We start from the raw sequence: 24,795 nt of genomic DNA, 5'->3' as shown, positions 1-24,795 counted from the left end.
CCCCTTAATATCTGGAAGAACTTGCAACTTGTTTTGACCAATAAAATAAAGCTGAAGTGAGTATGAGTTCTAGAATCTAGGCCTCCACCTAGCTAGCTTCTGCCTTTACTCTCCCGAGATCCAGCCAATATGAGGTTTGTGCTAGACAACTGAATATGACACAACAGGGAGGGAGAGGCTGCAGCCACCAGATAAAAGAAGCCTCAAAAATGTGTCCAGGTGAGACCCATGGGAGAATGATTTAACCAATCTACAGAATCGAGAAACAGTAAATCATTGTTGGTTTAAGCTATTAAGTTTGGGAACAGTTTATTGTATAAAAACAGATTTCAGAAACACATATTTTTGGTTATTAGTATAATGTTTAGAAAACCCTTGCCACTTCATATTACGATAAGAAGATGGTATCCAGTCTTGTTTTTCCAAATAAGTATCTGGTTATCCTAATAACATTTAATAAATAACAATTTCCCCCTCATTAATTTGAATGCTAGTTTTACTGTATATTAAATTTTGAGGATGCCATCATGGGACAAATCCAAAAGAAAAATGTTCAAACCCACTCTCAAATACAGAAGCTATTAAAGAAAATTAGTAGTGTTTGTAGAAAAAAATTCCATATTTCCATTTTAGGTATGTATATGCATATTTTATTATAAATATTATTTTCCTACATTTCAAGAAGAAAATCAGAAACATATGTTTTTCCAACATTTTGTCATGGAAATAGTCTTATTATTCAGAAAGCTTTTTAGTATTATATTCAGTATAATATAATTTTACTGGTACTAATTAACCCTGGTCTTGTAATGTGGTTTCTACAGCTCCCTGACTATGTATTAACCAAATGACCTTACATCAGCTCTAATCCAACTGAAAATGCTTCTTGAAAAAACTTCACTGCAGTCTACAATATGAGAGAAAATTCAAGTCAATTTTTTCCACGTTACAAAAATATGGGAAAAAACAGATTTTATTAAATTCCAGGTAGGATTTTGTCAACATGCAGGTCTCCTAGGAATTTCTCAGTTCCCTAAAGTGAAATCTGTGAATAAGAAGACATTTTGTGGAAGTTATTGTAATAGCAAAATTAAATATTATGTGCCCACTGACAAAGCATGCTAACAATGTTAAAAGAGAAATCCAATTGCTAACTTCAAGTAAAAGTATAAACTCAAATGACCATTCTTGAGTTGCCTCCTTTTAGCTCTATGACTTTGTCAAATTTTCCCTTATGAATGTCACGGAAGCCACTGAATTGAAGGAGGGGGAAAAAAGCTTAAAAAGGCAGAAAGAGCAAAAGAGCTGATTTCTTAATGGGGTACCTAGTAAAGACAGACCGCCCATACCTTACTTCCTCTCCAAAAAGTGTCCTACACTGTTACTTAAAATCATATCAATTAGAGACTGACTTCAGTCAATAAATGTCCTCTTTCCAAAACATACAAAATCTCTAAGATGTTTAAGAGCTTATTACATATGTGTAATTTGTTCTTTGATTTAATTTTCTAACAGATTATGGAAATCACCTGCATTGAAGGAGTAGGATTTTTCTAGTTATATTCAAAAGCACCTTGATTCTCCCTGTTATTGGCTTTGAATCTAAAATCATTTTTAATTAAACTTTTAATTTCAAGATAATTGTAAACACACATATAAGATAAGGATGTACTGTAAGAAGTAATATAGAAGGTATATCCTTTACTGAATTTCCCCCAATGGTTACATCTTGTAAAACTATTGCGCAAAACTAAGACAGGGATATTGATATTGATACAGTCAAGATACAGAGCATTTCCATCATCACAAAGATCCCTCGTTTTGCCCTTTTATAGCTATAGTCACCTCCTTCCCTCCTAAACTCTTCTTAATCCTGGCAACCAGTAATTTGTTCTCCAATATATAATTTTATCACTTTAAGAATGTTATTTTATAAAAGGAATCATATATTATGTAACCTTTGGGATTAGCTTTATTCACTGAGCACAGTCCTCTAGTGATTCATCTATTCTGTTGTGAATATCAATATTTTGCTGATTTTTAAGGCTGAGTAGTATTCCAGAGTATGGATGTACCACAGTTTAACGATTCACCCATTAAAGGACATCAGCTTGGGGTTATTATAAATAAAACTGCTATTAAAATTTGTGTACAGGCTTTTGTATGAGCATAAGTTTTCAATTCTCTGGAATAAATGCCTAGTAGTATAATTGTTGGGTCATATGATAGTTGCATGTTTGATTTTTTAAAGAAACTGCCATACTTTTTCCAGAGTGGTTGTACCATTTTACATTCCAATCAGCAATGTATGAGTGATTCTGTTTCTCTGTATTCTTGCCAGCATTTGGTATTATAACTGTTTTTTAAATTATTGCTATTTTAGCCATTTTGATAGGTGTGTAAAGGCTAATAATATTAAACATCTTTTCATGTGCTTGTCATTTGTATATCCTCTTCAGTGACTCTTCATGTCTTTTGCCTATTTTCTACTGGAGTATTTGTTAAGTTTTGAGACTGCTTTGTAAATTCTCAATAGTGGTCCTTTGTTGGATATATAGTTTGTAAATATTTTCTCCCACTCTGTGACTTTTCTTTTCATCCTCTTAATTGGATCTCCTGCAGAAAAAAAGTTTTTAAGTTTGGGGAAGTCCAAATTATCAATTTTTCCTTTTATGCATTGTACTTTTGGTCTCAAGTTGAAGAATTCTTTGCCTAGTTTTAGATCCCAAAGATTCTCTCTTATTTTCTTCCTAAAAGCTTTATAAGTTTTATATTTTATCTTTAAGTCCATGATTCATTTGGGGTTAATTTTTGTATAAGGTATGAAACCTAGCTCAGGGTTCACTTTTTGCCTATGGACATCCAAGTTGCTCCAGCACCATTTATTTAAAAGGCTATCTTTCCTCAGTTCAATAGTTTATGCATTTTTGTCAAAAATCAATTGGATATATTTATGTGGGTCTATTTCTGAATTCTCTGTTCCATTGCTCTATGTGTTTGTCCCTCCAATACCACACAACTTTGATTACTGTGTCTACATAATAAGTCTTGAAATCAGGTAGACTGATTCCTCCCATTTTATTCTACTTCTTTAAAAAAAAAAAGTGTTTCTAGCTATTCTAGTTCTTTTGCCTTTTCCCATAAATTTTAGGACAATATTATCCATAACTCAATAAATTTTGCTGGGATTTTCAGAGGAATTGTGTATATATATCAGTTTAGGGAAAACTGATATCATTGCTATGTTGAATCTTCCAATCCATGAACACAGTATATCTGTCCATTTATTTAGATTTTTTTTAATTTTTCTTTAATCAGTGGTTTGTGGTTTTCAGCATACAAGTCCTATGAATATCTATCAAGGCTTCCTAAATAATTTCAGATCATGTTTATCTCTCCCTTCCATGAAAATTTGTCAGTGCATATGGAGTTCTATTTAACTCTTGATGTGTAAACCTTGTCCCAAAAACTAACATTTGCTTGAGTGCTGGGTCTTATAAGACAGGGTCTTAATAATTCCCTGTATCTTTCCCCTAATGACTTAGGCAATACCTCGTATCCAGTACATACTCAACACAAACTGAAATGAAAGTATTAAGGCATTTATTTTTAAAAGATTTAATTTTTCCACTGTAACTAAACCTCTTACTAACCTGATAATGAAAGCACATTTTGGCTATAAAATATTGTTTTGTATAAAATTAATGTGAATTTTAATTTTGGAAGTATGCTGATACAAGTTTATCAAATATATGGTGAAATAATTACTGTGCACTTATGAATGAATATTACACATTGTGGTAGCTAATCTTTAAAGATACCTCTCCTCCTTCCCCACTCTCCTCCCCTCCCTGCTACGTTAACCATGCCTTCTGAGTGTACACATGCTCTTACATGGTTTTCTGCCTTTAAATCTGGGCTGGCCCTGAGACTCACTTTTGTCCAAGAGAGTATGGAAGAAGAGACGCTACATGCTTTCCAAGGTTAGGTTATAAGAAATCCTTTAGATGCCAAGGGTCTCTTGGACTATGTGCTCTGGGGGAGAAGGTTACCAGGTAAGAAGTTCAGCAACCCTGAAACAGCCATGCTAGCGGAAGCCCAAGACTGCCACATGGAGAGGCCATGGAGAAAGAGAGATGCCCTGCCAGGCTCAACTATTCCAGTCATTCCAACTGAGGTCCCAAACATATGAATGAAATAGCCATCTTGGATGTCCAGCCCACTTGGGCCTTCAAGTGACTCTAGCCCTAGTTGTTGTTTAAAGCCACTAAATTTTACAGTGGATTTTTTAGGCAGCAATATATAATGAAAACACATACTTAAAACATAATCACCTGGGCACAGGCAAAAAACATTGTAATATACATGTGTTTTTTATTTCAGTCATATCCCTAAAGCCATTACTGTTTTATTTGTCTATTGCTGTTTTTCATGATTTTATTTTTGTTAATTCTATTACCACTTTCAATTTTATTCCATTATTTCATATTATAAATTATAACTGGCATTAATAACACACAGTAACACAACAACAGAAAGCATTTTCTCTTTGTAGAATCCACTCAATTAATCATTAAAATATGTAGCTTTTAAACAGTTTTTGAAAGTAGGGATAATGTCTTGACTATTATTTCTCTATACAAAGTAGTATATAGTAGTTATTTAATAAAGACTGAAAATTAAATTGGTGAGCGATGGGAAATGATCATTTGGTGATAAATTCAACAAATGTCATGTACTGAATCCACCACTGACTCAGTTAAAATTTTTTTAAATAAAGAAAGACTATTTGACAGCCATTGTCACATCTGTTTAAAATTCTTAAGCTTTTATTCCAGTTCAATGATATCCATTTTAATCCATTATTATCCTCAAATGCATACTGTAATTAACCATCAATCAATCCACAAATAAAAATAAAATAATTTGATACTTTAAATGCGTTTTAGGGCATAATAGGAAATAATTAGAAATAAATACAATTGTCCTTTAATATAGCTTTTGAGCAAACTAGAAAAATCTTTTTAAAAGCCTTGTTCAGACTTCTTACCAAGTTTTTGCAATATCCATTTTTTTTTTTGCCAGCTTAATGGAGTAACAGTTCCTTAAAACTTTAGTGAGTACCTAATGCAATTCTATATTCTATACGTATCACTAATAATTTTCTACTCTAATTGTTTACATACCTAGTTTACAAAATCAGTTTCTGAAAAACCTTGATGGTGACTATCTGGAAAAATTATGAATATATCTCTATTTACTAAAACCTCTGTCTTCCATACTTCATGGTTTACTTTCTATTTCATGAAAGTGACCCAGTTTCCAACCATTTCAGCTGCCTGGTTAAAAAAAAGAGAGAGAGAGAGAGAAGAAGGAAGGAAGGAAGGAAGCAAAGAAGGAAAGAAGGAAGGCAGGCAGACAGGCAGAGAGGGAGGGAGGGAGGGAGGGAGGGAAGTTACTAACAGTTGGATAAAAGGCTGAGAATTTATTTTAGTCCCAATGCATTCATATGCACTTTTAAAAGAAAATCTAGAAGTTCATCAGCCAGAAAATATATTATAAAAGGTGTTGAGAATGAATTAGACATGTTCAAAGACTCTCAAGAGGGTCTTCAAAATGAAGCTGCCCATGAGACATGGTGTTAATCAAGTAATTGAAAGAAAAAAAACAGCATTGCTAAGTTCCTATTTACTGAGATATTTCTGGGTTCAACAAATGAGAAAATAAAAGAGAATAGGTGTTAAGGGGTTCCTAAATAATACTTCTCGTATTTTTTCTATCTTCTTCAAAAATTCTCACACAGTCACTTCACTGAATTCTACAATATAAGATTGTTACAAATCACTGTGGCCAAGAGGCTTAGAAAAAAACTTAGTCTGCCTGTACCCCTTTATCTTCATAAGACAGAAGTTTAGGGGTCAGGACTTGAAGTTTATCAAGAACACTGAATGATTGGCTTAGTCCAGACAGAACCACAGAGCATCAAACCAAACTGTGAAACAAAGGGAGAGACCAGGAATGTGAATCAAATTACAAGGGTGCTTTCAGAAATAAATGGAGATTTATACAGGACCAAGAACAAGGAAAAGCAGAAAGATGAGCCAAGCAAAGTGAAAAATTCAGAGTCAGGAGAGGAGGGAAAATGAGGTACTGAGGTTTGGAGTCCCTGGCTGACCAGGCTCCCTGGTAGAGAGGAGGCTCTAATTGGTCTCTACAATATACCAGGTTGCAGCTGGTATTAGCTCCACCTCCACCCAATGTAATGTATGTGTTAATCCCTAAATACTTAGCCCCAAGGGTCTTAATATAGCTTTTACACACTTTCCAGAGCCAAAATATTGAAAAATTTCCTCCTGGTATTCCTACAGCAGAATGAGAGCAGACAAATGAATGACTGCACTTTTGTATGATCCTTACTCATAATTTCTTACGTAGGAAATGACCAAGGAACTCCAAAAGAGGTAAAATACTCATTTGATCTTCTAAGATTTCTGGTGCCTTCTTCTTTGAATATGAAAGTGTATACTAAAACTTTCATTGCACATTAAAGTAAAAAACTATCAATCTAAGAAAGCAGTGGATAGTGGCTAGACAGGAATATATATCCTTTGAATAATATAAATCTTAAAACCTCAGTATTTAAACCCTTCGACCTACTGAGATGCTTGGAAAGATTATGATGGAAGAAAATTGACTGAATTACACTCAAGTTAGAAAGTCAGTATTTTTCCCATTCTTAAAAACCATGATTCCAATGCACCAAGACCTTACTCCCTAGTAATAATTGATCAAAGAAGAGAGAGTTCACTGCTTACTTTACTGCAGTCAAAGATCAGAACCTATAAGAACCTGCCAACAAAATACTCCAGACAAGTGCAAAATCTATGAAGTATAAGGAATATATGCCCCACACTATAAAGAAAAGAAAATCTTACAGCTTTTTCTAAAGCATCAATCAAATCAGAATGAAGTGCCACAGACAGGATTTTGCTTTATGAAGTGCTGGCTTCCTTCAAGGTCATTCATGGCGGTGATGCAGAGATGTCTGCGGTACTGTGCTTTCAGTCTCAGGTAGAGAACTGCCTAGGGTCCTTACTTAATGAGTTTACTAGCTGAGCTTCATCTTAATAGAAGAAGTTGAGTTCTAAAAAAAATTTTTTTTAATCTCATCTCAGTGCAGTCTCTTTCATAGCTACAAAAAAATAAACACACTTACTATAAAGTAATGAATATTAAGTTAAAATAAATGTGACATCCAAAGAGTCACTAAATATTATTACAAATGCCAGTTTTTTTCATTTATTCATCACTCTGCTCAAAAATCTATAAAATACTTACTTTTTAACACCGAACCTCATATTTGTTGCTCTCCTTTCTCTCTCAACACCTTTCATTTACTAAACCTCAAATCTTTGAAAGACAATCCAACTTACAAAGGGTATAAAAAGCCTAAACCAATGGATTGTGAAACAAGATTAAAATTAGGCAGCAGATAAATCTAAAATGTAGACTTAGCATATAATTTTTTTAACTATCAGAATGTACCTGTACCTCCACATTAAAAAGGAAAGAGGACCACTTAGCATGCTTCACATATGTAATACATTATTCTACCACCATACTATCGAGGAAGTCCAATTTGGTGTGTTATTCCACCAATGTTTTCTATTTGATCATCTTGTCTGATCTTTTAGTGTAAAATTCATCATTGATGACCACACACATGTTTAGTAAGCCCTCTGTTATACTTAAGCAATCCATATTATACTAGTTTCTCTGAGAATATTATTATAATTAGAGGCCCTCAAAAGGATCATCACATTTTGCTTTTCTCTAAAATCTTTCAGCCCCACTCACGGGACAAGAACTACATGGCCACAAAAACCAAAGATAAATTCCAGAGAAGTTCCTGAGGAGGACTTGCGTATCCTCCTATGGCACTTCAGGGTTATGGGAGTAGCCAAGAACTTCTGGTTGTCTCTTTAAGTATGTCCATAAAAATGATCCAAGTAATACTATACAAAAGAATTTTATAATTAAAAAGTACCATAAAAAACAAAGAACAATGTTCAATTCAAATAATAATATTCAATACTAGTAATGGAGAAAACCCAAAAAAACCTAACAGAAACCATAAAATGCTAGCAAAAATATTTTCTTTTCTAAACTTTCCAGGGAAATATGTCACTACTTTCAAGGAGTGTTTTATTCCTTTTAGTATCCTTTAACACAGCGCCTGACACTCAGTAGATACCCAAAAATATTTTGAATGAATGTTGAATGAAATGTTGAGTAAAAAAAAAATGAAATTAAGAAAAATATAGGCACTAGCTTACTAAGGTTAGTGGAGCATCATTTAGCATGCAGAAATAATACTTCACAAATTAAAGTATAACCAGGGAGCTTAGCATGTGTGGATAGTCAATATTCAAAGACATTTTTGTTTTGAAAAAAATACTTCAGTGAAAAATTTGTAATTTGTTTATTCTAAAGTTACTTATGGTACTATTACGCAATAAACTATACAATAACATAAGAGATGTTTGTAACTAAACGTTCTTTATGAAAATAAATACAGATTAACAAATTCTAAATCTACTAAATTTAATATACAATATAGTACAAAACCTTCAAAATACAAACTAGATAACTTCTCTTAATAAATTCAGCCATAGAGTTTTTAGAGCATTGAGCATTTAACCCTGCTATTTAACATGGATGTTGGATGTCCATTCAAAATATCCTTTAATTTCTCTCACCTACATATTTCTAGGCACTGAAAAACCCATCTAACCTCTCTATGTCCTCCTATGCAAGCTCTTTATATCTTGCCCTCATGGTATTTTCCAACTGTCTGCCTTAAACAAAGAGTCCTTTCTGGCACTGGCTTGTTGCTAGTCAGTATTTAGCTCTCTCTTTCTGTAGCTAAGAGAGAGCAACCATCTGCTTCCCACAGCTTTTCATTCCTATGATAGCTTTCTGCTCTTTCCTCTTCCAACTCAGATACAGAAAGCAAGAGATAAAACAAAGCATCTTAGGTCCACAAGAAGCTGTAGAATACTCAGGAGAGTTTCCTCCCAATCAGGAAAATGCTTCCTTAGCAACCAAGTTACTAAGGCCAATTAACCTCCCTTCTCTATCAATATTCAATTTACATTGAAACCCTTTTTGGTTAAGCCCTTCAGTTTTACAATGAGCTTTCTGGCAGAGAAAAAAGGTACTTCTGTCTTAAAGGAGCCAGGCCTTTTCTCCTGAATGCAAGTGTGATTTGAACGAAACATAAAGTGTTAGGTGATTTCCGAACATGATGTAAGAAACTGGAAACACAGAAATGGCAAAGAAATTAAGTGCAATCAACCAGCATAGGCCTAAAATGAGACTGGAACATTTCAGAGCAACCAGAGACTAGATACCATGGAGAATAAGAGAAAAGATGCTTTGTAGCTGCCATGGTCTCATACTTGCCTTGGCTGATTTACGTCCCTTCCCCAGGACCAACAAAACCCAGGTTACCACTAAATAATCACAGCATCAGTAAAATTCTAGAGAAAAGATGAATGTAAGAGAGAAGCACAGACAGTATTAAAACCAAAGAATTCCCTTTCAGGCAAGAAAGTAAAAAATTAAAACTAGAGGAAACAGCATTTCAAAGTCATGAACTAACTTAGAAATAGTAAAAACTATAACACATTTAAAGAAAAGGAGGTGATTTTATAAAACCATACAAATGTACAACTAAAATTCTCCCTCCTCCCAAGATTTCAAGCTGTGAGATGGAGGCTACATTTTTCTAAATCTCATAATTAAATTAATATACTGCATTCTAGTTAAGGTAAGGAAAATGACAAATATTATACAATAGGTAATTAGTTGTATTCTGATGTTCATTTTCGAGGTCTTGATGAAGTAAAATCCTTTGCTGAATAATTTTAAAGTTTCTTTAAATTCTATATATAATGCAAAATGGAACAACTTGTATCTAGTAATTTATAATAGGCACTATAAATCATCCTTCGGCAGTCTGGCAGCAGCTCTCCAATAACAACATGCAAACCACTATATCTCAAAACAATCCTTGCTTCTAAGTTATAATACAGAATTTCAGAACCAGTTTTGTTTTCTGGTATTGTCACTTAACCTTTGCAGGACTTTCTATATCCCACCTGCACAAAGATTTACTCTGAACAGTAAAGCTGCCTTCAGGTTGTTCTGATAAAAATTAACGTTAGTTAATCCTTGGCTCCCATATCCTATTTGATCCTCATAACAACCCTGTGAGTCAGGATTGTTACAGTGCCCTTCCTCAGGTGAGATGTTTGATGTTGAAAAAGAATGGAGAAAGGAATATAAACTTCATGAAGTGCCCACCACTTTTTGAGCAATGGTCAGGAGTTTTCTTCCAAGACAGCATTTAATGCACAACTCCCAATTCCCCACCTCCTGGCTCCTTTAAGTATTTGGAACCCATGTTTACAGATGAGGGATTTGAGGCTCAAGGAGGTTCTGTAACATGTTCAAAGCACACAGTTAAAATGAGGGAAAGTAGGGATTTAAAACCAAATTTGTCCAACTCCAAAGCCCTGTTCTTTCAATCATGCCATACCTGAAGCCCATGGCAGCCCCATTATGCTACTCTCCAAATCCTTTACACTGACGTTAGCAATTACCAAGGTCTAAGTAATATTTTCTAAATGTGAGCTATGAACCATTAGGAGGTTCTGAAATCAATTGCTGGACTTCAACCAGTATTTTTTAAAAAACAAAATAGAGCAGAATAATAGAGTAGGTAGATCAAAAAGAATAAGAATTGTTTCTAATGAACCTTGGTTTCAAGTATGTGTGTATGGAATGTACTGAGCCTTGATGCAAAATGTATTTCTTACTGTGGGTTTATATCAAAAAAAGTTTGAAAGCCACTGGTCTTAGCGGATGCTCTCATATAGACTCAGATCACGGAAAGACTTATCAAGGGACTAGAAACCACTCTGCTCAACTCTGTTTACTTAAACAACATCAAGAAACACAAGACAGGAAGCCCCTTCTCAGACAAGGCAGAAAAAGGATTACCCAGAATCAGCATGGGAGAAGGATGCTGATTGTATAATTACACACCTCCTTCACAGCAGCTCTAGTCCATCAAGTAGATAGTATGGTTTATTTTTTACAGCACTAATTATGTAATTATCCATAACATTAAATCAGTTCCACCTGATTCAGTCTATCAGAGGTTTCCTGAGACATTCATTTGTTTATTATTTTTAAAAAGAATGCTAAACTACCAATCATCTCATATGTAAAGCTCCAGTGTGGAAGCTGGCAAACTTTTCTTGAAAAAAGATCTTCTGTCAAATGTGACACTTTTGGTCCTTTGGGATAAATGATAATTGAAATTTCATCTTAATATACCTTGGAGCGTCTACAAACAGATTTCAGACAATACCTGGTTATTTCCATTTATTTAAGGTAGAGTTATTTTTTACCCTTAGGCACGTTCAGAAATAAACTTTAATAAATATTCCTGGCTACTTTATTTAATAAGTACCATTTAATAAACAGAGCAAAAAATGACAATGACAAAATACTTATTCTAACATTGCTGACTTTTAGTAAGTTAACAGTATATTGGAAAGAAGGGAAATTTTAAATAGTTCCAATACAGAAAAATCACGATACAAGCTATATTAGTGTCTTACATGCCAGGCACTGGGTTAGATGCTAAGGACACAGTGGTGATGGAAGTGATCTAATCAGGCCAGTGCTTAGAGTCCAGAAGTAGGGTTCAGAACCACTATTTCAGTTTGAGAATGTTTTGTTATCTCCCTGTAAAATAATTCACCCATATTTTTAATAAAGCCCATTTAATAGTGAGCATTTCAGGGACTACTGGAAGAAATATTGGGGCTATGTGAGTCCTGTTATATAAGGAGCAATCTACATGTACAACTATCCCAGTTCTGGGAAATGATTTTGTAGTTAAAAAATATTCTATATAACAGTCTTTATCTGACAGTTTAAAAAATCCTGACAAGTATCTAATTTCGTTCAAACTAAAAAAAAATAAAATTCAACAATCCCTTAAACATCTAAAGATTGCAGTTTACCATGATATTTCACATTTCCATTTTAACATTCAATTTCTTTAGAATACATAACAAGATTGTTTTTGAGCCTTGTGTAGAATATTATGCTGATGGATATTTCTTTCACTGCAGAAAATATTTTTTAATTAACCTTTTCAAATTAATCAAGGAAGAAAAAGAATTTTAAATATAATTTTTCACTTTGCAAGGTTTCTTTTTTTATTACTGTTGTATTTTGAAATAATTATAGATTCAGAGTAAGTTTAAAAAAGTACAAAGAGGTCCTGTGTAATCTTTACTTAGCTTCCCCCAATGGTAACATCTTAATAACTATAACAAAACCAGGAAATTGACATTGGTACAATCCACAAATCTCACTCAGATTAAACATAATTAATAAAATACTTCTGAAAGCTCAAATATTTTAAATTGTATTTAATCTTTTGTGAGAACAAATCTCATTTTACTATATTCCAAGCAATGTGTCCCTCTCCACACATGGACGAGTTTCCACTGACTTCAAAAAAAAATCAAAGGGAGATGAAGAAGTATAAAATAGTGGTTTTACTTTCATTTATTTTAGATTTAATTATAAAATCAAGATAACCTGCTCAGAAATTATCCATGAAAAAAAATCCACATAAAGTTTGAAACCCCCAGTGAATCCATTAAAAGATTCTTTTTTAAAGTTATATCAGAAAAAGCATCTCAAACTTATTTTTTGTAAATGGGAGAAATATATAATTAGAGTAACTAAAATTACACACTAAATGTTCTTCCTCAGAAACAACTAGCTCCTATTAGATCTTTACAACTGGACATAATCATTCCACACTGAAAGTTAGATTTTCATACAGAAAGTATCAGCTCAGTATTGTCTCAAGTACACACACATCTGCTGCTAGAAATGATCTTACTTTTGATTTTAAAAAAACATCCCAATATTAGAACTATACATAAAGGAAGCTTTCTGATATAACTTACTGCTGAGTTAAAATATAATGGCTATGGCAGGTGCCTGTACAAAGGCTTTTCTACTGGCTTGAAAAGTAGAAAGAGAATTAGTTACCTGACTGGATTGATTCAACTGATTTCTCTCAAAAAATAGATTCTCTCTTTGCTCTGCCAAGAACAGAACACAGAAAATTTGAAAGGTAGAAGTAACTTTAAGCCACTTAGGTTATAGGTTGTCACTAAATCTAATAGTCTCTGAATTTTGCAAAGTGATATTACTCAGGTACCAAAGGCCTGGAGAGAAAAGAAGATTCAGGAGAATGTGAAGCATGTTCCTGCCTCTATATAAGACTTCCTGGTTTCACAGCAGAACACTAAATTGCTTTAAGACCCCAAGATTTTATTAGATAGTTCAAATAGTTTTAGTGCCACATCTCTATATGTGGTTTCTCATGAGTTCTGAGAATAAGTTAACACACACTTCTGTCATATAGTCATTAAAGAAATATAGTTTATATAATAAATACTATACTTAGTACAATAATCCACAATCTTATTGGAACTGCAAATCCTAATCAGACTCAACTGGTTTTCAGAATATCCTATGCTCTCCCCTCTCAAACACTATACCACTCTGTGACATATATTTACACTCTAAATTAAATAAAATTCAAATTTACTTTGTCTATGAACATTTTCATAATACCTCAAGAAAAACATAAAAATGGGATTATGGGATTGCGGTCTGCTGGATTAACAGTTATTTTCTTTAAAAATCCATTTATCTTGGAGGAAGGTATAGCTCAGTGATAAGAGCGCATGCCTAGCATGCACAATGTCCTGGATTCAATCCCTAGTACCTCCATTAATATAAATAAATATATAAACAAATAAACCTAAAAAATCCATTTATTATATTATATTACATTTATATTATAAATCTGTCAGTATTAGTTTCATTAAATCAAAAAACAAATACTGAGTGACTGTTACAGGTACTTCCATTTGTATCTACACACATTAAATATAACAGATTTTCTGGTATTTTAGCATTGCTTTAATAATTACATTTTCAAATAGTAGGGGTAATCATACTTATTACTCATCATTTACATTTATCAACATGTGTATAATTCAGTCTAAAAATAGCAGTTGCTTTACAGAGAAATTGTTAACACTAAGAACTGTAGCTTGTCATTTATTCCATTATATTAAAAAAAAAATCCACAATATTCTGACATATGAGTCTATTTCAGCCATACAAAATAGAACTCATCCTAGAAGCCACTTAATAAAATCCTTAGGGCAAATGAGTCTATTTGAAGACCTGCTTACCTCAGAAGATCATCATTCTCTGAATACATTCTTTTGGCAACTGAGATCATCTCCTGTTACTGATTCTCAGCTTTATGCTTCAGGGAATTTATGATAGGTTGTTTTTTGTTGAGGGCTTTCTATAATATTCTACCTGCCTTGGACTAAGGAAAGTCCCAGTTAGTGGACTACAAGGCCTTAGGACAAAAATCCTTTTTCCCAGTAGCATACTATTGCTATTTTTATGACTCTATCATTTTCATAGTTTTAAAAAATGTAATCTGAAGGTGTAACCTGAGGCTTTAAAGTAATGAAGATAGTAAATGAATAAATAAAATATGCTCAATACGCATCTCTGATAACTCTTCAAAAGGAAGAAATGGAACTTCAGACAGAAGAATCCAAAGTTGAATAATATAAAAAAAATCACTGACCAACTTAAAATAAATATTTATGGGTACTTAAATTGAATTAATCAAAGGGCAAAATCTGGGCCATTTCTATTCTATGAAAATGATTCAGAATTTCATAAATAAAGAAGTTAGAGACAAAAAGAAAATGCAAAGCAATGTCACACAGAAAGCTACTTCTATAGGAAAGACTTTCAGGCATTTCTCTCTTCTAAGTATGCATTAATAAATTTTACTACTGATTATTAACAATCAATATCCATGCTGAATATTCATCTCACTGTATCCTTTCACTAAGAGTGGTTTAATGTTAAACACGATAGAAAATTTACACCTGTTTCTCCATTCTAGTCACTGTAGTCTTTATTAGCCAATGAGTTAATTTATAACCCTACAAAATATTTTTAAAGGTTAGCAGTTACTTTGCAATAATATTTACATATGAGTTTTAAAGGTTAATAATGTAATCTTCATCAAAAAATTATATAACTGGAATATAGAGCTTGTGTTCCCACTTCCATTCTCAAACTATTGTTTTATTTACATAAATAAGGCTTTGATAAGAACTTTCCACAATACACTCATATGCATTAAAGGAGAACAACTGTTAAATCACGTTTTCCCTACTATTAAATGATCATACCTTAATTTCTCTAAGGAACATCTTCAATTAAATCCAAAAAATTCATAAGTTGATAAAGTGAAGTATTAGCACCAACATCCATTTATGGAAATTAGTGTTACATACAATAAGATATTCCAAAGACAGTGTTGATTATTTTGGCTCTTACTGAAAATATTCATTTACATTTCCAAGATTTCAAATTGAGGCAGTAGATTTCTCTTGGTTACTGGTAAAGAAAGGATTGTGTTCAAAAATTGCCACAGTTTGGTTTGTTATTTCACAAACTCAAAAATATCACAAGCAAATCATATTAACTACTTTTAACAATAAATGTCTCATCTAATGATTAACCTATAAGAACTCCTGTTCCCCAAAACCAGTACTAAGATACCCCAATATATTTAGTAGATTTCTGAATATCATTTCACTCTTCAAAGTATTATTTTAAATTATATTTTAAAATTTCAAAGACATAGATTATGATTGTCACAAATTACTTCACTTACATATTCCATTATATTTCACACTGATTTTTAAAATCCTGTAATTATCTATATACCATTACAGATAATCTCACAGCCATAAAAGTCATGAATCCAGCTATCCTTCTACAGTCAAGATTGTCAGTTCTGGTTAGAACAAAAGAGTGAGTTGATCTCCCACTTCATACATGGCCAACTTTTTTTTCAATCTTCTTTAAAGCACCTATTAATAGAGGCATTCTTTTAAGCATCTTTAAACTGGAAATGTGATATGCAGATATTGACTGGGCTTTAAATTCTTAAGAGAATTCAGAGGTCCCCAGCTCAGTCTACTACACAATGCAGGAATCCTTTCTATAATATTACAGTCTGGGTAATAAAAAGATGGCCTAAGGACCACTTGCAGCCCTTACATATAGTGTTTCTGGCCTACAGAGATTTTTTTATTTTTTTAATTAAACCAACACACAAATCCAGACCCCGGCCTTCTCTTGACATTCTACCTGGAGCTGCATATGTAAAGCTCCTTTGGATGAGCCATGTCCTCTCCACTTCTCCACACCTCCCACCACTTCCCATCAACCTGCTTTACTCACTCATCAACTGCTTGGTGCATTAAGCATCTGAGTATTTCAGTCAGTAGCCGCTGTTCGGAGAAAAAGTTACCTACTGTGTGACTGAACATTTCCATGAAAGGGGAGGGAGCTCACATCTTTGCAAGATGACCAATTTTATTGTAGGCAACTCTAAACAGTAGAGAGATTTGTCTAGAATAATTTCCAGACACAAACTAGTTCTATTCTTGGAAACAAAATGAGTCTACTTTCCCTTCCACAGGAAAGGCTTCTAGATATCTTAAGACAACTAACTTTCCTGGGTCTTCAGTTCTAGTTTAACATCCCCACAACTCCCAAATATTCCTCATAATAATATATTTTCAAGCCCACTCATGGCCCTTGGCATGCTTCTCTGCATGGATAAATTCTACTTATGATTCATTTTTAACTATTATTTATGGATTCATTCATTATGCATTCTAGCCATCAGAGTTGTTCTTCACATGTAACAGTGTAATATTTCCCTGATCTAGATCAGTGATTTTCCAACTTTTTGGTCTCAATACCCCTTCACATTTTTAAATTCATTGAGGACTCCAATGAACTTTTGTTTAAGAGAGTTATGTTGATGTTTACTGTATTAGAAGTTAAAATTGAAATTAAAAAAGATTATTAGTTCACTTAAAAAATACATGGAAAAGATACTTGGTAATATAATAGTAAATTTCTATGAAAAATAGGTATGTTTTCCAAAACAACATAAATTAGTAAGAAAAGCAGCACTGTTTTATATTTTTGAAACTTTTTTTAACATCTGGCTTAATTGGAGACAGCTGGATTCTTATAACTATTCCTGCATTCAATCTGTTGCAATATCACATGAAGGTAGCCTCTGGAAAACTTGGGGAAAATGAAAGTAAAAAATGTAAATAACATCTTAATATTATTAAATAGTTTTGACCTTATGGACCCTTTGAAAGGGTCTCTGGGACCCTCCAGGGGTCCCCAGACCATATGTAGGATCCATTTATGCTTTAATTAATGTAGCTTAGGTTCCAGTTAGTTTCCATGGCATTCTTTTCACTTATCTTGAGCTTGTGGTCAACCGAAATTACCAGCTCTTTCTCCAACAAACTGCTGTCATGTCAAGCCTCCCCCTTTGCATCTAAATGCAGACCTCATACATATACTTCCTCACAGATCCCATTTTGTTGGTTTCAGGTTACTCTTTGGTAGTAGATGCTGTTGGTGCCCTGCCCAGGTCTCCTTAAGGCTATTATACCCATCCTCACTCAGCTGTTGTACTTGTTGGCTGATAACACACAGTGGCCCCCTTCTCTGAAGAATTTCTCAGTAATACTGAAGTCATCTTGCTTGGGTAGCATGTCTACCTCTATGTTAGCCAATGACTGATCGTCAAACCAATAACTGTCACAGAGTACAAAAGGCCAACCTCAAAGACACAAGTTTGGGCTAATTCTGGGTATCTATCCCCCAGAGCTTCACGAGAATCAGACTAAAGTTAGTCTCTAGCTGAAACCATAACCTTTCTTAGCTTTTATCCCTTGTTCTGTCCTGCTTCTGTCACTCTCTTTCTCCTAAGAGCACAACCCTAATAAGTCACTTTAACAGGAATCTCCATCTCAGGCTCAACCTAAGACCTTTTTCATCCCATCAAGACTGTTGCAATATCAACTCTATCAAACATCATATTAACTAACCATCTCAGTTATATAGCACCTCAAATATGCTAAGCATTCTATACTAAAGTAGTGCAGTGGTTCTCAAAGTGTGTCCCTGAACCAGCAGCATCAGCATAACCTGGGAACTTGTTGGAACTGCAAATTCTCAGGCCCAGTCCAGACCTACTGAATCACAAACTTCATCACAGAGATGTGCCATAAGTAACTAATCCACTACTGTTGAACATTTCAGTTGTTTCTATTTTTTCCCATTATAAATAATGGGAAAATGAGTACACTTGCAGGTAAATCTTTGTGTACATTTCTGATTATATTATGAGTATTTGTCTGTAATTTACTTTGATGTAAAAGCATTACATCAAAAAAGAAGATGTATTAATAGATGAATAGAGGGATAGATATACAATACAGCAAGCACAGCAAAGTGTTAATGGTAGAGTCTAGATGATAAGTACATGGGGTGTTCCCTGCAAAATTCTTTCAATTTTTTCATATGCCTGAAATTTGTTGGGAAATGTTGCCAAAAAATGTTGAAAAAAATTATACTTTACTAAGCTAAATTCCTAGAATTGGAATAGATCTTTCATTGTATGTGCACATCTTTAAACTTCATGAAGTTAAAACATCAACCGGAAAGTGTCAGTCCCCTCACGCTGTCAACACCACTTTTGAGTGTTTTTCAAATCTCTGCCAGCTTGTTAGGTAAAAACTGGTAGTTCATCCTTTAAATCATCATCATATGCATTTTCTAAAGTTAATACATATGAGCCGAAAAGCTTCCTAACATGCTTGGCTTCAGATATGATGTTGGTTTTTTGAACCACGAAGCAGTAATCAAGATTTGAACACTCACTCAGGGCACTTTACTTTATTACCGAGCACAATACCCTCACGAATAACTTGCAAACTAAATTATATTGGCGAGAGTTACTTCCAGGCCAGCATCATACACTGGCGAAGGGGGTTAGCACTGGATTGACAGATAGGTCTGATTTAACAGGTCCTGAGAAAGGGCTCTTCCTTAAAAAAAAAAGTCTCCTTTCCCATTTTACCAGGATACTCGGAATTCTAAGCATTAGCTTTCTTTCTTTATGTTGAAGCAATTTGATCCCCACCAATTTTATTTTAAAATTCAAGTATTTTACTTCAGTATGGGTTCCACATAATTATGGTGCATCCATAGGATGGAATGCATTAGAGCCATTAAAATATGGATATCTACATTTACTGACAGGGAAAGGTATCCATGCTATCCCTGCTCATTGCAGAACAGAGCTACGTATGTGTGTATATGATAGAATGTATGAAACTAAAATATTAATAGCTATTACTTCCAGTTTAAGGATGTATGGGAATTTTTTTTAACTTTGTTATATATTTCTCTATTGTTTATTTTTACAATGGATATATTAAAATTTTTATTAACAATAAAAACTACAATAAGGCTATTTGCATTTTGATCAAAAGAAAATTGGAAATATCCCAGAAAACCATTAATCCATTATTAGTACCTTATTAAATTTTAATTTAGCAAGATTTTCAAGTCAGGGTTAAAGTCCCCTAAGGAATGAGACCCAGATCCAGCATATTTTAAAAGGCATGAGGAAAAAAATTAAAGGCAGACTAGGCAAAGAGGTCTCTACCCAAGTCTTAAACAGCTGAGGGTCAGGCCTGTATTATCCTGGGGGAATTTCACTGGAGAAAGATCAACAGGCAACAGAAAGTATGTGGTCTTCAGATCAAAGAGGAACCAAAAGGGTGAAGACTCACCACAATCTGTACAGACGTGGAGTGGATCTTTACCACAGTTCCCACTTTCAATATTATACGAGAAAATACCTCCTACAAATGATGTTCACTTCTCCTCCTACAGCAGGCTAGGATCTGATAGCAGTTAATTTTTTAAAATATATATTTATCAATTTAAATTTTTACTTCATACTTTACAAAGATTGAAAAGGAAAATGTGACATGTTAAATCACTCACCTCCATCGGAAGACATGTCTGTACAAGGGCAGATGTTCCTAGATGTGACACCGTAGTCCCACTTTTAATTTGCAAATGTGTTTTGCACATGTAGCCATCAGAAGAGTCCTGTGTTCCAACACCAAAGAATACATAAGAAAATGCCAATTATTGTAGGAATTCATCATTCTAAGAACTACAGCTTCTCATAAGCTCCAAAACAAGCAATGAAAGACCAAGTATATTAGATGAGATGAGATAATATGGATAAAGAAATTCATCCAATATCCCTGCACATAGTAGATACTCAATAAATAGAAGTTTTAATCCCTTACCTTTCTCAGCTATTAATGATCTCTCTCCTTCTCTTAGATTAAATCTCCCCCACCTCCTTTTTGTCCCAAGCAGTTCATAGCACAGAAGCCACAGAACGCTTTAGGTTGGCAGCTATTAAAAAGCATTTAAGCTTACAGAAATACCTTATCACATAATTAATATTTATGTTCATGGCATATATAGAAAGAGAAATTTTAGAAGAACTTGAATCTAGAAGGAACCCCCATTTCAATTTGTTGTTCAAAGCAAGATCTCCATTAAAAAGTCCCAGAAAGGTAATTATGCAGCACATTCCTAAGCACTTCTAGGAATCTGCACTTTATTCCCTTACATGAATACCTCCTCCATTGTGGTTTACAGCACATTGCTCATTGAGAAAGTTTTGTCCTATATTGCACTGAAATATTTCCCTTTAACCTTAATTCACTAGTTCTAGTTCTTCCCTCTGCAGTCTAAACTCTTTTCCACTGAGCCATCCTTCAAAGAGCTGAAGACAATTACCACCATTCTCAAATGTTCATTAGAATATATGATTTTCAAGCCCTTCACCAGTTGCATCTCTCCTGTTTCTTGTACTTACGTTCATTAGTTAAGTACATTAATGAATGATGTTCATCTAACTGTGGTCAGTTCCTTTTTTTTTTTTTAGCCAAAACTTGTTTGAATTTAATGAAGTCATGTGTAAAAATGTAATATCTCCTACACAAAAACACATACATATCAATGAATATTATTTTTTTAACATTTTTTATTGATTTATAATCATTTTACAATGTTGTGTCAAATTCCAGTGTTCAGCACAATTTTTCAGTTATTCATGGACATATACACACTCATTGTCACATTTTTTTCTCTGTGAGTTATCATAACATTTTGTGTATATTTCCCTGTGCTATACAGTGTAGTCTATTCTACAATTTTGAAATCCCAGTCTATCCCTTCCCACCCTCCACCCCCCTGGTAACCACAAGTCTGTATTCTCTGTCTGTGAGTCTATTTCTGTCCTTTATTTACGCTTTGTTTTTGGTTGTTTGTTTCTTTTTGTTTTTGTTTTTTAGATTCCACATATGAGCGATCTCATATGGTATTTTTCTTTCTCTTTCTGGCTTACTTCACTTACAATGACATTCTCCAGGAGCATCCATGTTGCTGCAAATGGCATTATGTTGTCAGTTTCTATGGCTGAGTAGTATTCCATTGTATAAATATACCACCTCTTCTTTATCCAGTCACCTGTTGATGGACATTTAGGCTGTTTCCATGTTTTGGCTATTGTAAATAGTGCTGCTATGAACATTGGGGTGCAGGTGTCATCCTGAAGTAGATTTCCTTCTGGATACAAGCCCAGGAGTGGGATTCCTGGGTCATATGGTAAGTCTATTCCTAGTCTTTTGAGGAATCTCCACACTGTTTTCCATAGTGGCTGCACCAAACTGCATTCCCACCAGCAGTGTAGGAGGGTTCCCCTTTCTCCACAGCCTCTCCAGCATTTGTCATTTGTGGATTTTTGAATGACGGCCATTCTGACTGGTGTGAGGTGATACCTCATTGTAGTTTTGATTTGCATTTCTCTGATAATTGGTGATATTGAGCATTTTTTCATGTGCTTTTTGATCATTTGTATGTCTTCCTTGGAGAATTGCTTGTTTAGGTCTTCTGCCCATTTTTGGATTGGGTTGTTTATTTTTTTCTTATTGAGTCGTATGAGCTGCTTATATATTCTGGAGATCGAGCCTTTGTCGGTTTCACTTGCAAAAATTTTCTCCCATTCCGTAGGTTTTCTTCTTCTTTTATTTCTGGTTTCCTTTGCTGTGCAGAAGCTTGTAAGTTTCATTAGGTCCCATTTGTTTATTCTTGCTTTTATTTCTTCTAGGAGAAAATTTTTGAGATGTATGTCAGATAATGTTTTGCCTATGTTTTCCTCTAGGAGGTTTATTGTATCTTGTCTTATGTTTAAGTCTTTAATCCATTTTGAGTTGATTTTTGTATATGATGTAAGGGAGTGTTCTAGCTTCATTGTTTTACATGCTGCTGTCCAGTTTTCCCAACACCATTTGCTGAAGAGACTGTCTTTATTCCAATGTATATTCTTGCCTCCTTTGTCAAAGATGAGTTGACCAAAAGTTTGTGGGTTCATTTCTGGGCTCTCTATTCTGTTCCATTGGTCTATATGTCTGTTTTGGTACCAATACCATGCTGTCTTGATGACTGTAGCTCTATAGTATTGTCTGAAGTCTGGGACAGTTATTCCTCCAGCCTCTTTCTTTCTCTTCAGTAATGCTTTGGCAATTCTAGGTCTTTGATGGCTCCATATGAATTTTATTATGATTTTTTCTAGTTCTGTGAAATATGTCCTGGGTAATTGGATAGGGATTGCATTAAATCTGTAGATTGCCTTGGGCAGTGTGACCATTTTAACAATATTGATTCTTCCAATCCAAGAGCATGGAATATCTTTCCATTTTTTAAAATCTTCTTTAATTTCCTTCATCAATGGTTTATAGTTTTCTGTGTGTGATTCTTTCACCTCCTTGGTTAGATTTATTCCCAGATATTTTATTACTTTGGGTGCTATTTTGAAGGGGATTGTTTCTTTACTTTCTTCTTCTGTTGACTTATCGTTAGTGTAAAGAAATGCAACTGATTTTTGAACGTTAATTTTGTAACCTGCTACCTTGCTGAATTCTTCAATCAGCTCTAGTAGCTTTTGTGTGGACCTTTTAGGGTTTTCTATATATAGTAACATGTCATCAGCATATAATGACACTTTTACCTCTTCTTTTCCAATTTGGATCCCTTTTATTTCTTTCTCTTGCCTGACTGCTGTGGCTAGGACTTCCAGGACTATGTTGAATAGGAGTGGTGATAGTGGGCATCCTTGTCTTGTCCCAGATTTTAGTGGGAAGCTTTTGAGTTTTTAACCATTGAGTACTATGCTGGCTGTAGGTTTGCCATATATAGCTTTTATTATGTTGAGATATGTTCCCTCTATACCCACTTTGGCGAGAGTTTTTATCATAAGTGGGTGTTGAATTTTATCAAATGCTTTTTCTGCATCGATTGAGATGATCATGTGGTTTTTGTCCTTTCTCTTGTTGATGTGATGTATTACACTGATTGATTTGCGTATGTTGAACCAGCCTTGTGTCCCTGGGATGAACCCCACTTGGTCATGATGTATAATCTTTTTTATGTGTTGTTGGATTCTATTTGCTAAAATTTTGGTGAGGATTTTGGCGTCTATGTTCATCAGTGATATTGGCCTATAATTCTCTTTCTTTGTAGTGTCTTTGCCTGGTTTTGGTATCAGGGTGATGGTGGCTTCATAGAATGAGTTTGGGAGTATTCCCTCCTTTTCAATCGTCTGGAAGAGTTTGAGAAGGACTGGTATGAGTTCTTCTTTGTATGTTTGGTAGAATTCCCCGGTGAAGCCGTCCGGTCCTGGACTTTTATTTGTAGGGAGGTTTTTAATTGCTATTTCTATTTCCTTTCTAGTGATCGGATTGTTCAAGTGTTCAGATTCTTCTTGATTCAGTTTTGGTGGACAGTATGTTTCCAGAAACTTGTCCATCTCCTCTAGGTTATCCAGTTTGGTTCCATATAGTTTTTCATAATATTCTCGTATGATATTCTGTATTTCTATTTTGTTTGTTGTAATTTCTCCATTTTCCTTTCTTATTTTGCTAATTTGTGCTCTCTCTTTTTTCTTCTTTGTGAGTTTGGCCAGAGGTTTGTCGATTTTATTTACTTTTTCAAAAAAACAGCTTTTGGTTTGGTTGATTTTTTCTATGGTCTTGTTAATCTCTATTGTATTTAATTCCCCTCTGATCTTTATTATTTCCTTCCTTCTGCTGCTTTTTGGGGCTTTTTGTTCTTCTTTTTCTAAGTCATTCAGGTGGTGGGTTAAATTGTTTATTTGAGATTGTTCTTCTTTTTGAGGAAGGCCTGTATCGCCATAAACTTCCCTCTTAGCACTGCCTTTGCTGTGTCCCATAGGTTTTGAGTGGTTGTGCTTTCATTATCATTTGTCTCAAGGTATTTTTTAATTTCAGCTTTGATTTCCTCATTGATCCATTGTTTTTTCAATAACATATTGTTTAATCTCCATGCTCTCCTTTTTTTCTCCTTTGTTTCTCTGTTGTTGATTTCCAGTTTCATGGCATTGTGGTCAGTAAAGATGCTTGAGATAATTTCTATCTTCTTAAAATTGTTGAGGTTTCTTTTGTGCCCAAGTACATGATCGATCCTGGAAAATGTTCCATGTGCACTTGAAAAGAATGTATATCCTATTTTTGGGGGGTGTAATGCTCTGAAAATATCCACCAAATCTAGTTTTTCTATTGTAGTATTTAATTTCTCTGTTGCCTT

General features: G+C 34.1%; 1 protein-coding gene across 4 annotated transcripts in view; it reads right to left on the bottom strand.

Moving 5' to 3' along the window:
* The window catches only part of ATG10 (autophagy related 10), a 210,380-nt gene that overhangs the window by 130,664 nt on the left and 54,921 nt on the right, over window positions 1–24,795 (bottom strand). For 3 of the 4 annotated variants that reach the window (XM_064482095.1, XM_031447564.2, XM_031447570.2), the window contains exon 3: window positions 20,113–20,220. The exons of the other annotated variant lie outside the window; for it this stretch is intronic. In XM_064482095.1, the coding sequence (XP_064338165.1) occupies window positions 20,113–20,220 (108 nt within the window). The remainder of the gene's footprint in view (window positions 1–20,112; window positions 20,221–24,795) is intronic. 4 annotated transcript variants of the gene reach the window in all.

This window comes from Camelus dromedarius, chromosome 3 (assembly GCF_036321535.1).
Source record: "Camelus dromedarius isolate mCamDro1 chromosome 3, mCamDro1.pat, whole genome shotgun sequence".
Classification (NCBI taxonomy): Eukaryota; Metazoa; Chordata; class Mammalia; order Artiodactyla; family Camelidae; genus Camelus; species Camelus dromedarius.
Note: the sequence above shows the minus strand (reverse complement) of the source record. Positions and strands in the feature narration are given on the sequence as shown.